Source organism: Elephantulus edwardii, unplaced genomic scaffold, assembly GCF_000299155.1.
Source record: "Elephantulus edwardii isolate Elephantulus edwardi_28Jun2011 unplaced genomic scaffold, EleEdw1.0 scaffold00212, whole genome shotgun sequence".
NCBI lineage: Eukaryota > Metazoa > Chordata > Mammalia > Macroscelidea > Macroscelididae > Elephantulus > Elephantulus edwardii.
In genome coordinates this window covers 5,063,539-5,080,303 of record NW_006399962.1, presented here as the reverse complement: position 1 = coordinate 5,080,303, position 16,765 = coordinate 5,063,539, and the positions used below count along the sequence as shown (strand labels likewise).

The 16,765-nt window shown below is 36.3% G+C and overlaps 1 protein-coding gene and 1 pseudogene across 1 annotated transcript; both read left to right on the top strand.

Moving 5' to 3' along the window:
• The first annotated feature begins 398 nt into the window (after positions 1 to 398).
• Positions 399 to 1,331, top strand: LOC102852854 (olfactory receptor 6C4-like). Its single transcript, XM_006897690.1, has one exon. The coding sequence runs from the start codon at positions 399 to 401 to the stop codon at positions 1,329 to 1,331; it is 933 nt and encodes a 310-aa protein (XP_006897752.1).
• A 7,815-nt stretch (positions 1,332 to 9,146) lies between these two features.
• LOC102863181 lies at positions 9,147 to 9,919 on the top strand (annotated as a pseudogene).
• Positions 9,920 to 16,765: the final 6,846 nt, after the last annotated feature.

The following is a 16,765-nucleotide window of genomic DNA, read 5'->3' as shown; positions in this document are numbered from 1 at the left end:
CTGGGCGGGGAGAGAAGTGCAGCAATGAATGAATGGAAATCCAAATTCTCTGTAAATGTTCATTAAAATTATGAAGAAAAAGAACAAATTTGATTTTTTTTTCTTTTAGTTCATGGTATATCCCATATTCTTCACCAACATATAATTCAAAGGATAGAAACGTACATCAAAATTCTAGGAAGTATGACAGAGAAAATCCTCCTATCTACCATTTTTTAAGTATTTTTGTTATAATCAACCATACAGAAAGTACATTTGAGTCAGAATAATTTTTTTCAAATGCATTTGTATCATTTCAATGGGAAAACCATAACCTTTTCTAATATTCCTACACTTCTTTCTTTTCATAACTGCTTTCTTTATTTTCCTTTTACCTTAATAGGAAACAGATATAAACAATGAGAAATCAAACATTTCTGAAGGAATTTGTCCTGCTTGGACTGACAGACATCCCAGAGCTTCAGACTGTTATTTTTATACTCCTCTTCCTTACCTACATATTTAGCCTCTTGGGTAATTTGACAATCATCACCCTTACACTCCTGGACTCCCATCTCCAGACTCCCATGTATTTCTTCCTTCGGAATTTCTCCTTCTTGGAAATTTCTTTTACAACCACTTTTACTCCTAGGCTGCTGTTCAGCATCTCTACAGGAGATAAGGCCATCAGCTTTGCTGGATGCTTCACTCAGTATTTCTTTGCCATATTCCTCGGGGCCACAGAGTTTTACCTTCTGGCTGCCATGTCTTATGATCGCTATGTAGCCATCTGCAAACCTCTACATTATGCAAACATCATGAACAACAGAATCTGTACACAGCTGGTGCTCTGCTCTTGGGTGGGTGGGTTTCTAATCATTTTATACCCGATCATCCAAACCAGTCAGTTGGATTTCTGTGCCTCCAATGTACTGAATCATTATTATTGTGACTATGGACCTCTGATAGAAATATCTTGCTCTGACACAAGAGTCCTTGAACTGGTTGATTTTATGTTAGCCATTGTGACCTTGGCTGTCACTTTGGTGCTGGTGATTCTCTCCTACACTAATATTATCAAGACCATTCTGAAGATCCCCTCTGCCCAACAAAGGAAAAAGGCCTTTTCCACATGTTCTTCCCATATGATTGTCATCTCCCTCTCTTATGGGAGTTGCATCTTCATGTACATAAAACCTTCAGCAAAAGAAGGAGTTGCTTTCAATAAAGGAGTGGCTGTGCTCAATACCTCAGTAGCCCCTTTACTGAACCCCTTCATTTACACTCTAAGGAATAAACAAGTAAAACAAGCTTTCAAGGATGTGGCCAGAAAGATTATCAGTGAGCCTTAAACAAATACAAACAAAATTGAGTGGTATTCACAAAGTTCTTACCCCTTGAAAACTCAGTGGACTCATTTCTAATCTTTCCCAGATACATTTTCATGAGGAGATTTCAAAGTTATATTTCAACCTTGTTAACAAGGGGAAGCCACAAGCAAACAAATCATAACTTAAATATTTATTCTAATCAATATATATTTTACAGTTAAAAAATTAGTTAAATAATATTGATGATATGAGTATGTGAAAGAAATAACTGGCAAAGCTCACTGGGATTGTTACAGAACTTATTTTCTGCTGAGTTTACTGTAAGTATAAATTTATAAGTTGTGATTGCTGTATACTGTTGAGTCAGAACCAACTCATAGATGACCCTCCAGTGGGTTTTCAGAAGCAATTTAGTCACATGGGAAGATATTGCCCATCTTTCTCCATCAGAGCAGCTGGTAGATGCAAGCCATGTGCCTTTGGGGTCGCAGTGCAGCTCCTTACCACTAGCTTCCCAGAATTCTCCAGATTTACAAAGAATAGTGCTATTAATTTTTATTAAAATCTATAAGGAAGTTGTTTAAATGCTTTATCAGAAATATTAGATATCTCCAAGAATTTATTTTTTTAAATTATCATACAGGTTGTAATGTAATTCTGACTTACAGTTTGGGTTTTTGTTATACGTTTTTTTTAGTTAGGGTTATTGGGGTTTTTCATTTGCATGAAAGTACAGAGCAAATTGGCTTTTCAGCCAGTTATTCATACACATTTTGTTTCCATTGTGTTTTTAAGACACAGATCACCTAAAGCACTTAATAATTTGTACCTCTGACACATAGAATCAGATAGTAATTGTGTCTTATAATAAATCTCCATTCCAGACCACCTTATCTAAAAGAATTTAAAACCATTTTATTCTTTCATATCAGTCTTGATCAGACAACTCTGTAACTGTCTTGTCTTTATAAATTTAGTATAAAATGTATGTAGAGCTGCAAAACCTTTTTTTTCCTCTGTATGTATTTCTACACATGAAAAGAAGTTAAACAATTACCCAGAGAGGATTCCTAACAAAGTTAATACTCAATCTTCTTCAAAGGGAAAGATTGAAGATAGTAGAAATCTTGGACCATGTTTCAATGGCCAAAACTTAAAGAAGTCTGTAAATATTGTGAGTGTCAGATGACCTGTTTTGCAGATGATCTGCGGATTCTGAACATGACATTTGCTGCTTACGATAGTCTTAGGAAAGGGCATCTCAATGAAGAGTTAGTGTTTCAAAGGGCAGTCAAAAGGGAAAGGTAAACATATCTGAGAGTTAGGTTTCTACATCCTGTCAAAGTGATAAAATGTTCATTTTAAGTGATTCGTAGAAAAGTTTGTGTGTATATTATGTTCCCTACTTTTAAAACTAAAAAAAAGAATACAGTCAAAATCACATGAGTAAGTTAATTAAGACAAAATGTTGGAAAATATTCAAATAACTCAAATGTAGACAAAAAAGGAGAAATGGTAAATTAACACTTTAAAAAAAACCCAGAATGATTATACAGTAAACAATTAAGTGGTGGAGTGATCAAAACACATCAATAATATGTCAAATATAAATTATCCCAATTTGGAAAATATAACAGCTTTGCTTGGTGAAAACTCTGGAAAAGATTGAAATATAAGGAAATGTTCTCAGTATAATTTGGGACCATGTGAAAATTCAACCTCAATGTCATGCTTACTGGAGAAACATTTAACACTTTCTTCTTGAAATCAAGATTAAGATCAGGATGATGATTCCTACAACTTTTATTCAGTATTACATTAAAAAGACTAAATAGAAAAATAAAACTAGAAAAATAAGAGTTTTTAAATAAAAAGAAATAATAAAATTATCTGTTTGCACATTATCTTATGTTTAGAAAATCCCAAAGAGTCCAGGAGAAAATATCTAAAGCTGATAAAGAAATTTAGAAAAATTCAGGGTACAATAACAAAAATCAACTGGGTGTCTGTACACCATCAACGAGAAATCTGAAAGGAATTAGAGAACTAATCCCGTTTACATTAGTATTTAACAGAATAAAATATCAAGGAATAAATCTAATTAGAAATATGAAAGACTTGTGCAATGAAAACTATAAAACATCCCAGAAATAAATTAAAAATGACTTAAATAATGAAAGGATGCTCCATGTTCAGATATTGGAATATAGTAGTGGTAAGATGTCAATACTATCTGTCTTGGTTTTTTTAGTTCTGCTATAACAGAAATGCCACAAACAAGTGACTGTAATGTTTATTCTTTCAGTTTAGGATATTAGAAGTCAAGATTCAGTGCACCAACTTTAGGGGAAGAAATTTTCCCTTTTTTGTTTTGTTTTGTTTTGTTTTGTTTTAGGAAAAAGATCATTGACTCCTTTCAGCACCTGTGAGCCAGAATTGCCATCATTCCTTGACATTCTTCACATCCATCATTACCTTGATCAAGGAGGTTCTCTGCACAGGGACCCCAGGACTAAAGAATGTACTCAGCTCCTGGATCTTCTTTCTTGCTAGTACTGAGGTCCTTCCATTTCTGCTCACTTCTTTCTTCTTTAATCTTTTGTAAGATAAAAGGAGATGTACATCACATTCCAGGGAAATTCCTTGCATGAACTGAATTAAAATTCCAACTTCTTTATGGAGGAAAAATCCATTTTCAACTTTGTATGGAAAGACAGAAGGCCTCAAAAGCTAAAATGATGTTGAAAGAGCACAACTTAGTAGAATTCATGCTTCCTGACTTTAAAATATGTTATGTAGCTATGATGTTGTTGTGGTGGTGGTGGTGGTTGTGTACTGTTAAGTTGGAACTGGCCCATAGTTGACTGTCCAGTGGGTTTTCAGAGGTAATTGCATGAGAGGAAACTGATCATCCTTCTCCCATGGAGCAGCTGGTGGCCTCGAACTGTATGCCTTCAGGATTTCAGCACAGTTTCTTGCCACTAGGCCACAAGAGCTCCCTTATACAGTAATCAAAATAACCTGTGACTGGTATAACAATAGACACATTGACCAATGGAATAAAACTGAGAGTCCAGAAATAAACTCACACGTATCTGTAGTCAATTTGTATTTTATAAGGGTGCTAATTCCATGCTCCATCCAATAGAAAAAGAAAAATCACTTCAATAGATAGTGATAGAAAAAATAGATTTCCACATGCAGAAAAATAAAACAGAGGTGTGCCTTGAACCATACACAAAAACAAATTCAAAAAGAATTAAAGACCAAAATATGCAAGCCAAAACCATAAAATTCTTAGAACAAGCAAGAAGAAACACTCATACTTAGCTTTCAGTGATGGGTTATCTAATGACTAAAATGATAACAACAGTCAAAACAAATAAATGAAACAAATAAAAATTTAAAACTTGTGGTCATAAAATTATTTTTTTCAGCAAAAAGACAAGCTACTTACTGGGAGATTATCTACTGGGAACCATATATCTGACCATATCTAGCAATATTATGTATATGTGTGAATCAGATATAGCTCTCTGTGTGTGTGTGTGTGTGTGTGTGTGTGTGTGTGTGTGTGTTGCTCTTTCCAGATATATGATTCACAACGATATTTTTCCAGTCAATAATTTGCCTTAAAAAAATTCTAATAATATATATGTTGTTGTTGTGTATCATAGTCAAGACTGACCCATAGCTGAGCCTCCAGTGTTTAGAGGCAGTTAATCATGTGGGAGGAGACTGCCCATCCTTTTCTCACAGTGCAACTGATGGCTTTGAACCACGTGCCTTCAGGATTACAGCATGGCTTCTTGACACTAGGCCACCTGAGCTTATATATATCATTAAGACTTTTGAAAATGGATTTTCTAGCCATTGCCTTAGCCCCCTCTCTGGGTGTGGCCCATAACTACAGACACAAGGTTCACCATTCATCACTGCTTTTTACATCATCAATAGCTGTGAAACCAACATGACAGAAAAAGCTGACCAGATCATAGAGACTGTGGTGAGGCATATCCTGATGGAGCACTGGAGATAGAGCCAGAGTTAAAGGTTAAGCTTGCTGAATGATTGAAGGGAAAGCTAACTGTGAAGACAATTACTACTACTACTACAAGAAAGAACTTGCTGAATGACAGAGGAAACCAGAGGCTTCTTGCATTTATGCTGCTGGGCTCACTCTGGACTTTCACTTGCTAATTGAAACACTGTCTAAACTAATTAACAATTATGTCTTGCTGTTAACCTGACTTAGGAAAGCTATTCACTAAACATGAACTTTCTCTGTGGGATGTCCTTAGCCTCCCGTATCTTCCAACTTATTTCCTTCATAAACAATGTCAGTCTACAGACTAAGGTGCACCTGGTCCAGGCCATAGACTTTGTTATTACTTGCTATGTGTCAGAAAGCTGGAAAATGAATAGGGATGATAGAATGAGAATTGATGCCTTTGAGCTGTGGTGCTGGAGAAGAGTCTTGACTATTCCATAGACTGCTAGGAGAACAAACAAGATCTTAGAAAGTGTGAAACAAGGCTGCTCCTTGGAGGCAAAGATTCTGAAGCTCTGTTTGACAAACTTTGGGCATATTGTACAGAGGGACCAGTTCTTGGAGAGGAACATCATGATTGGGACGGTGGAGGGACAGCTCAGGAGAGGAAGACCATCATGAGATAGATTAATTCAGTTACTGGGGTAATGGAGGTTAGGTGTGTCAGAGACAATAGGGCTGTCACAGGATAGAGCAGGGTTTAGGCTGTTGTACATAGGGTCACTTTAAGTCATAAGCTACACGACGCACATTAACAACAACTCTCTTCAGTATTCTGGAGAGGTCCCTGACAGCACACTTTTCCAATACAATTTGTCTTTTCATTTCCTGGCTGTTGGTACCAAGAGTATTGATTATGGAGCCAAGCAAACAAAAGCTGTTAACAATCTTAGTCTCTTCATCATCTATCATGATGCTGCCAATTGGCCCAGTGGTGAGAATCCTTGTTTTCTTGATGTTGCACTTTAATCCATATTTAAGGATGCTGTCTTTGACCTTCTGCAGCAAGTGCTTCAGGTGGTCCTCAGTTTCAGAAAGCAGGATTGTGTCATCTGCATAATGCAGATTGTTGATGAGTCTTCCTCCAGTCTTGAGTCTTCCTCCAATCTTGAGGCCACATTCCTCCTCACAGAGCCTGCCTGGATATATTCACCAAGTTATGCCAAGAAAACTGAAGGACAACCACCTGGCCAACTGACTGGAAGAGATCCGTATTTGTTCCCATTCCAAAGAAAGGTAGCCCAACAGAGTGCAGAAATTATCAAACAGTATCAGTATCACATACAAGCAAGATTCTGCTGAAAATTATCCAAAATGACTTGAGCATCACAAGAACAGAGAACTGCAAGAAGTGCAGACTGAGTTTAGAAGAGGCCATGGTACTAGGTATTGTATATCTAATGTTAGATGGATCTTGACTAAGGGCACAGAGTACCAGAGGAATGCCTATCAAATTTTTGACTATGCAAAGGCATTTGACTGTGTGGATCACAACAAACTGTGGCTGACTCTGAGAAGAATGGAAATCCCAGAACACTTGATTGTGCTTATACAAAACCTATACTTGGACTAACAGGTAGTCAACATAACAGAGCAAGAAAACACTGCTTGCTTCAAAATTGGGAACAATGTTCACCAGGAATGCATCCTATTTCCATACCTTTTCAATCTATCAATATTTTATATAATAATATATTTCATTTATATATAAAATACTTTTCATGTATATTGTTCTGTGCCATTGAGCTGGAACTGACTCATAGGTGACCCTCCATCAAGTTTTCAGAGGCTATAAATAACATGGGAAGAGATTGCCCATCTTTCTCCCACAGAGCAACTAGTGGATCAAAACTGTTTGTCTTTGGGGTAACAGCACAACTCTTTTTCACTGGGATACCAGATTTCCCATATTGTGTATTGTATATTCCCATACTGTATATATCGTGCTGTTGTTGTTGTTGTTGTTCTGTACTGTTGAGTTGGAATCAACCCATAGCTGACTGTTTGGCAGGTTTTCAGAAGTAGTTAATCACATGGGAGAAAATGGTCCATCTTTCTTCCACAGAGCTTCTGGGGGATTTGAACCACTTGCCTTCAGGAGTGCAGCACAGCTTCTGGTCACTAGACCATAAAAGCTCCCTATACATTATTTTGTTGTTGTTGTTGTAGTTGTTATTGTTGTTGAGCATGATTCATAGTGACTCCATGAAAAAAAGACCTAATGTCTTTCTGTAACGATCATAGTTTCTCCAAGTTCATAGAACTTCCGTAGGCATGTGGTTTAGGAAGTGGATGCCACTCCTGTTTCCAAACCCATTTTACAACTTGGAGCTCAACCAAACACTGTCCACATTGGGAAACCATTATGGCATTTCACCCTCCAATGGCACAAGGTTCAGCATTACAACAAACCTAGATTACCTCACTACAAATTGCCTAAGAGTGATGTACAAAGTAGAAGAATGTTCCTCCAAAATATAACAACACTATTCTTACTTAGTAGTGGTTAAGTGTCATCAGTTCGAATACTACCCACAGGAACCTTATGAACAAAAACCCTGAACTCTTTTCTATCATTAATCTCATTTCTTTACGTTGATAGAGTTTATCCAGAGGCATTTTGGTTTAGGAAGTAGATGCCACTCCTGCTTCCAAACCTGAATCAATCTGGAAGCTCCTCCAAACACTGTCCATAATGGGTAACCATTATGGTATTTGATACAACTATGGCACGGTGTTCAGCATTCTTTGCGAATGTTATTTTAAGAAAGATGGAGTGTCAGTGTAAGAGAAGGAGACCATCAATCAGATGGACTGACACAAGGACAGTAAGGATGATGGCACAGGATAGCATGGGGTTGAGATGTGCTGTTCACAGGGTTACTATGAGGTGCAGTAGACTCAGTGGTACCTAACAGCAACATATATATTTTATATGCACATTATATATTATGTATGTTGTTGTTAAGTGCCATCAAGTCGTTTGCGACTCATAGCGACCCTATGTACAGCTCCAGCCTGTGCCATAGCTATAAAATATATTTTTAATGTATTATACATACATTCTATATTATATATGTTATAAGGAAGTTCTGTTCACTTAGTGGGAAGGAATTGTGTTGTCAACCCACATGCTTGCAGTTCAAATAGTGTGTGTGTGTGTGTGTGTGTGTGTGTGTGTAAGCTCTGGTGTTCTAGCTGTACTACCAATCTACATCTACCAGCTGCTCTGCAAGAGAAAGGTAAACAATCTCTCTTCCTATACAATTTATAACTTCTGATAAATCACAGTAAGTTCAGTTATAAGTTGAACAGTATTATATATTTATATAAATAAATATAATTTACATACTGTTAGGTGGTTCTCTGGTGGGTTTTCAGAGGCTGTAAATAGCACAGAAGATTGCTCATCCTTCTCCTGTGGAGCAGCTCATGGATTTAAACCGAATGCCTTTGGGATTGCAGCAAAGCTTCTTACCATTAGTCTATATACCTCAACAATTTAACAACAAAAAGACAAATAGCCAAGTTGCAAAATGAATAAAATACTTCTGTAGTTTTTTACCAAAAGGGACCTCAAATTGCCATGAAACATATTCAAATGGCCACAAATCATATGAATATATGTTCATAACATCATTAAGCATCAGAGAGATGGCAAATCAAAATAGCTCACATTAAATGGTTGAAGAGAAATGATGTTGCATTTATCATTGAAAAAAAAACCATCTCAAGAAAGATCTACTGTTGGGGTCACAGGGACGCTACCCAGAGTCTCCCTGATCATGCTGTCACAGGCAGTACTTTCTGCTGCCGCTGCAGCGGCCCCCTCTCTGAAGAACACAGCGCTGCTAGGCCCAGGGGTATTGCAAGCCACAAGGATCTTTCACAAAGGACAGCCAAGTCTTGCGCCTCTACCACCTCTTCCTGAACATGGAGGAAAAGTTCTCTTTGGACTTATCCCTGAGGAATTCTTCCAGTTTCTTTATCCTAAAACAGGTGTCATGGGTCCCTACATGCTTGGAACTGGGCTTATCCTGTATTTTCTGTCCAAAGAAATATATGTGGTTACACCAGAAACCTTTTCTAGCATAGCAACAGTCAGATTGCTTGTCTATGCAGTTAAAAAATATGGTGCCTCTTTTGGATAATTTGCTGATAAAACTTAATGAGCAAAAAATTGCTCGACTAGAAGAGGTGAAGCAGACTTCCATGAAATACATTCAAGATGCGATTGATTTAGAAAAGGCACAGCAGGCACTGGCTCAGAAACGCCATTACCTTTTTTGATGTTCAAAGGAATAACATCGCTATGGCCATGGAAGTTACATACCGGGAACGGCTGCACAGAGCGTACAAGGAGGTAAAGAATCGTCTGGTGTACCATATCTCTGTGCAGAATATGATGCGGAGAAAGGAACAAGAGCATATGATAAACTGGGTGGAGAAGAATGTGGTGCAAAGCATCTCTGCACAACAGGAGAAGGAGACAATTGCCAAATGCATTGAAGATCTAAAGCTGCTTGCAAAGAAGGCTCAGGCACCGCCAGTTATGTAAATCTATGTATCCTATCGAGACAGATGTGAACAGTTGATTTAACGAAATGGAAAATCATCTATGAGACAAAAATCATTCTTTGTATTATATTGCTGTCTATTCAAGTTAACATTTTTAACTAAAACTGAAGTATGAGTTTGTTATATTGAAAGAATAAAACACACTCATTGGCCAGTAAAATGGTTCTCTTTATTCTTGTTCTACATTTTGAGTAGTTCTGTGATCACTTTGAATAAGCAGTGGTTTTAATGAAGTTTTGATGCCTAACTAAAGATTATCAAGTTATAATTGGAATTTGTAGTTAACTTTAACATCTTGTAATAAAGTGGCAGTTGAAACAAAAAGAAAAGAAAAGAAAGATCTATCCTAAAATGCAATGCTATCAGTAATAGAATAATATCCATACTCATATAATGAAGACCTGAATAGAGCAGAACACCAGAATATTACAGAATAGACAATACCTTGGTCAAAGCATGAAAATCCCATGTGTATCAGAATAAAACTGCAAGACTGAGTTTTCTTTTTTCTTTAATTCCTTTTTATGCTGATTTGAGTCAAAGTTTGCTGAGCAAACTGGTTTTTCATTCAGCAATTCATACTTTGTGACACTGATCGCAATCTTCTTCCTAAAGTGATATCAATAGGGTTTTCAATTACTGATATTTTGGAAGTGGATAATAACTAAAAGGTTGACGTGAGAGAAATGCATTAACAGTCTTAGAATGATTAATCATTTATACCACTTTGGTACATTAAGCAAATATAAATGCACAAACATTTTAAAAATATATTTTTAACATTACACTAAGCTGTTTCTGGTGACCTAGTGGTAAGAAGCTACCCTGTAATCTCTAAGGCAAGCAGTTCAAATCCACCAGCTACTCCACAGGAGAAGAATGGGCAACCTCCTTCCATTTGATTATCTACCTCTGAAAACCCACTGAAACATCGCTTGGGTGAGTTATGACTCAATGATATACAACAGCACCAAGGTCATTGAAAACTGCAAAGGCATTTGCTAGTCCTGTGATTTTTTTTTAATGGATTACTATTATTGCAATCCCATAAATCTTTTGTCCTGTATTGATACTCTTATGTTAGCTTTCTCAAAGTCTCTTTAAATTGTCTTTCTCAATCTAATTAAAGTTCATTTCCAGAGCTCTCAGACAATAATTTTCATTAGCATGTTCTGAATATGAATCTCCTGGGATCTGTTATTTCTTTTCTCAACTGATAATGCCAAGGTCTCTTCTGAATAGAACATTTAAAATAAGTGGTCTGCAGTTTGCTGTAAAAACTTCAAAGAAGTAATAACAAAGCTTTAAAGAGCCAAAACAGGAAGTAAGATGATGAAGGTAGAATCCTTCCCAATATTTTATTGTCATTACTATATATATCTATGTGTGCTCAATTTAATTAAGATAATATTTCAAAAGATTATAGGTTAGAATATATTTTTAACTAATGTGAAAAAAGAAAGTGGTTATGACAAATAAGCTGAGAGATGATAGCAGGATGAATAACATTTACATTTTCTTTTGAATTTTGTCAATAATTAGATCAAGAATTAATAACTGAAAGAAAATAGCTTTTGTCAGCTTTCATCCACAATTGATTTAAAGGTTATGGTTCATCCTAAGGAGATCTATAAGCAAAATCTCACTGCACCTGCCCTGAAAGTCAAGTGTAAGTATATTCTCAGTTTCATTGTTAACAGTTTGCTAATTGTGCTGTATGTAAGTAAATAACTGTAATTTTTCTTTATTTTTAACTATATATAAATTAGCTTGTATTTGCTTAAAATATTCAAACAATATAGACAGTTATGTTGTTGTTGTTAAGTGCCACAGAGTCATAGACGACTCATAAAGACCCTATGAACAAAAGACCTGAACAATTATATAACTTAAGTCATTTCTCCAAGTTCATAGGGTTTCTGGAGGCAAGCTATCTTGGAAGTGGATGCCACTCCTTCTTCTAAGCTTGTTTTAAATGGGAAGTTCCACCAAACACTGTTCACCATGGGTAACCATTCTCACATTTGACACATCAGTGTCACAGTGTTCAGCATCACAGCAACCACAAATTACCTCTGTATAGTAAATGGACAGACCAATGCTTTGCCACTTAGAAGAATATTTGACGGAAAACAATTAAAACCAGGCCTTTAATAAACAGTTATAGGAAGCCCTAATAGCTTAGCGGTAAAGAGCTGCGCTGCCAACCCAAAGACATGTGGTTCAAATATAGCAGCTCCTCTGCATAAGAAAGATGGGCACTTTCCTCCCATGTGATTTATTGCTGCTGAAAATGCACTGGGTGGTCAACTATGAGTTAGTTCTGACTCAATGGTACATAACAACATGTGTCATGGAGTCAACTGTGATTCATAGTGATCCTGTAAACCACAGCTGTGAACCCTGCCCTAATTTGAGTCAGTCTTACTATCTCTGACATACTTGCCCCCATTGTCACAGTCATTATGTCAATCCATTTCATATAGGATTTTCCTCTCCTGTGCTGACACTCCACCTTTACAAGCATAATGTCTTTCTCTAAAGACTGGTCCCTCCTGGCAACATGCCCAAAGTATATAAGATGGAGTTTCAAATTCCTTGCCTCTAAGGAGCAACCTTGTTTCATCTCCAAGACAGACCTGTTTGTTCTCTTGACAGTATGTTCAATACTCTTCTCCAGAACCACAACTCAAAAGCATCAATTCTTATTTTGTCATCCTTCATCAGTGTCCTGCTCTCCGATGCATAGCAAATAATGTAGATGGCCTGATCTGGTGCACTTTAATATCTAGACTGACACTATGGCTCTTTAGCACTGTAGAGAGAGCTCTGATACAGACATTTCCAGTGCAACTCATTTTTTTTTTTCTGATTACTGGTACCAAGAGTATTAATTGTGAATCCAGGCAAGATGAAATTGTTAACAACCTTTCTCTTCTCCATCTGTCATGATGCTGCCAATTGGCCTGGTGGTGAGAATCTTCATTTTCTTGATGCTGATATGCAATCCATATTGAAGACTACATTCCTTGGTCCTCTTCAGAAAATGCTTCAAGTTTTCCTCAGTTTCGGCAAGCAAGATTATGTTATCTACACAACACAAGTTGCTGATGAGTCTTCCTCCAGTTGTGATGCCACATTCTTCTTTATAAAGTCCAGACTCCTGAATGATCTGGCCCACATATAGAATACAAAGATATGGAGAAAAGATACATCCTCACATGCTCCTTTTTTCCCCCATTTTGAATCATGCCTTTTCAGAGGCAGTAAATCACACAGGAGGAGATTGCCTATCTTTCTCCTGAAGAGCAGCTGTTGCTTTGGAGTTATGTACTTTTAAGCTGGCAGTGTAATTCGACAAATATAAAGTTAATGGGAAAGTTCCCCATTATATTCTGACTTCCCCATCTGTTTCTATAAAAATAACTATTGCTAACAATTCATATTTCAAAATCTTGGTCTATGCATCTAAAAATAGTTTTGTGTGTACCTAAACAAATAGTATCAACAATAAATTATTGTTTATTGTTTAATAATTTCCTTTACTCATGAAACAGGATATTAAAGACATCTTTTGGAGTCCATCCACATAAATCTTTTTTTTATTTCTCTTTATTGGTTTCATGGCATTTTGTAGTTTGGCAACGCTAAAGTTACTTAATCATTTACTTCTTGTTGGAAATGTCTTTACGGTTGGAAAATTTGTGCCAAATTTTCACTATTTCAAAGAATTGCAAACATTAATATCCTTGTAAAATTATTATCATGGAATTTCTGTGGGAAATGTAGATGAAATGTTGATTAACAATAGAGCTGCTCACCAGTCCAAAAGTTAATGACCAGGAAATGCAGAAGCCAGGACATTCTGGTTACTAGTAGGTGCAAAGCCTCACTCAATACAGTCCAGAGTTTAAAATGTTCATGGGGACAACAGGACAAATAATCATGCTATTTTAACCAATCATCCACATAGAATCTCACAAATACTGAGTACATTTTTACTATTTTACTGTACAGACTGTTCTTACTCAGATAATAGTGCTTAAGTATCTGACTCAACTCACACAAGGAGATCCTCTGGAAGTAAAGGGAGGCAATCTCTCACACATGATTTTAGCAACTCCTAGCTCTATAAGGCAGAAGCAGAGATACTAGTGAAGGAGGCACATGTGTTCCAGTCAATATAAGAATTAGCTTCTAACTATAAGTTTGCCTAAAAATTGTGGAAATCCCATTTTGGGTGTATTTGGATACATACTCAGGAACATATGAGTAATAATGGAATTTCTCCTGACTTCTAATAGAAACTTTAGAGTTACAAAACTGCCAGTTTTTATATTTATGTGTAAAAGCCTCTGTTTTCCAAAAGTAAATTTCTTAAGGCAATTAACCAGAAAAATTGTCAAAGAGTTTAGAACATTAAAGAAATTTCACCATAGAGTAGAAACACGGAAGAATCACGTACTCATTTGAAAAGAAGTAAGAGAAGTACTTTAGTATATATCAATATGAGTCAAACCCAATTCAATTGAAACTAACAACAGCAATTTAATCTGCTGAAACCTGTCGACTATAGTTAACTTTTCTGGCATTTGACACACTCATAGTAAATCTTCCAACATCATAACAACGTATCAGTTACACCAGTACAGCAAACTGACAGACAAGTGTCGTACTAATAAGGGCAAATTATAAACAAGCAAGTATATATACACTTAAGCTATAAAATAATTAGCAATGTAAAAATCATTTCCACAATACAATACACTAACAGATAAGTGTTGCACCTCTAATGGCAAATCAGGTATACAAATATCATGATGCAGGGCCCATCTGAGGCCCATTAGATAACAGATAGGGACTGAGTAGACGCTGGAGCCTGAGGAGGTCTGTTTGTGTTTTAGTGGCTATACAAAGGCATTTGACTATGAGGATCATAACAAAATATGACTAACACTGAAAAGAATGGGAATCCCATAACACTTAATTGTACTCATGTAAAATCTATATCTAAGGTAAGAGGCTGTATGTGAACAGTGCAAGAGAACACTGCATGGCTTAAAATCAAGAAAGATATACATCAGGGTTGTATTCTTTATCCTTACCTATCCAATCTCTATGCTCAGCAAATCCTTTGAGAAGCTAGACTTTTGGCATCAAGATTGGAGTAAGGCTCATCAACAGCCTGCATTATGCAGGTGAAACAATCTTGGTTGTGTCAAATAAGGAGGACTTGAAATGTTTGCTGAAGAAGATCAAAGATTACAGCCTTCAGTATGGATTACACCTCAACATCAAGAAAACAAAAATCCTCACCACTAGGCCAACAGGCAGCATTATGATAGTGAAAAGATTGAGGTTTTTAATAACCGTATTACCAACTCTTATTACCGTCCGGAGTCAAGAAATCAAAAGATTTGTTGCATTGTGAAAATCTACCATCGAGGACTTCTCCAAGATGCTCAGGAGCAACAATGTCAATTTAAAGACCAAGGTCCACGTGAGTCAAGCCATGGTCTTCTCAATTATTGCTATGCATCTGAATGTTGCACAATGAATAAGGCTAACAGGAGAATTTATGCCTTTGAGTTATGGTGTTGAAGAAGAGTACAGAATATTCCCTGGACTTTCAAAAGAACAAACAACTGTATCTTGGAGAAAGTACAACCAGGGTGCTTCTTAGAGGCAAGGATGGTAAAATTTTGTCTCATATACTTTGGGCATATTGTTAGAAAAAGCCAGTCCTTGGAAAAAGATTCCACGCTGTGAAAGATGGAGGGAGAGTCAGCAAAAAAGAGGAAGTATCTGAGCAAGAATAAGACCTTTGAAAATTGCTATAATGATGGGCTCAAGTATATCAGAGACCTAAATTACCTATAAATACATGACTAACAAATCTTACTATATAAAGATAAAAAAAAAAGTATATCAGAGATGATGAAGCTAACACAGGATGGGGTAAGGTCCAGATCATTGTTTGTAAAGTCGCCATGAGTTATAGTCATCTCAGTGGCACCTAACAACAACAACAAGCAAATCATCTATCTGGTTTGCATTTTAAAAGTAATCAGCATTAAATATTGTAGTATTTATATTATAAAGGAGCAACAACATATTACAAAATAGATTTTACAAACTTAGCTTAAAGAATCTATAAAGAACACCTGTACTTATAGATCAATTTAAATTATGTAATCCCTTAACTGAATTAAAGTGTTAAGAGCTGATTAAATTGATCAACTAAGTCACAGAGTCAAGGTTACACACTGTGGAGTCAGAGTTAGCTCATAGCTGACCCTTAAGCAGGTTTTCAGAGGTAGTAAATCACACTGGTTGAAATCAGGAGTGGCATCCACTCCCTAAAAAACATGCCTCTGGAAACTATGAACTTTAATAAATGTCGATAGTCATAGACAGGCTTCAGGCCTTTTGTTCATAAGGTATCTATGAGTCGTACTCAATTTGATGGCAATCAACAACAACAACACAAATCACACAGGAAGAGAGCGACCAATTTTCTCCCACATTGCAGCTGATAGATTCTTTACCACAAAGCCAATAGATCTTTCCAGGTCAAACTAAGGTTAATTAGTAACAAGTTTAACTCAAAATGATTTACAGTTTTAAGTGAGTGAACGATGTATCCTACAAACATTTTTAAGAAATGTCATTTTCAAAAAGATTTTACTTTCTAAGTTACAAGATGATAGCCCTTGGATATATTATAATAAATCCATAGAATAAAGTTCTTTAACCTTTTTTAGCTATCTGATTTAAAAATTGCATTTTATAAAAACAAATTACAGAACAAATATAAATTTAACTT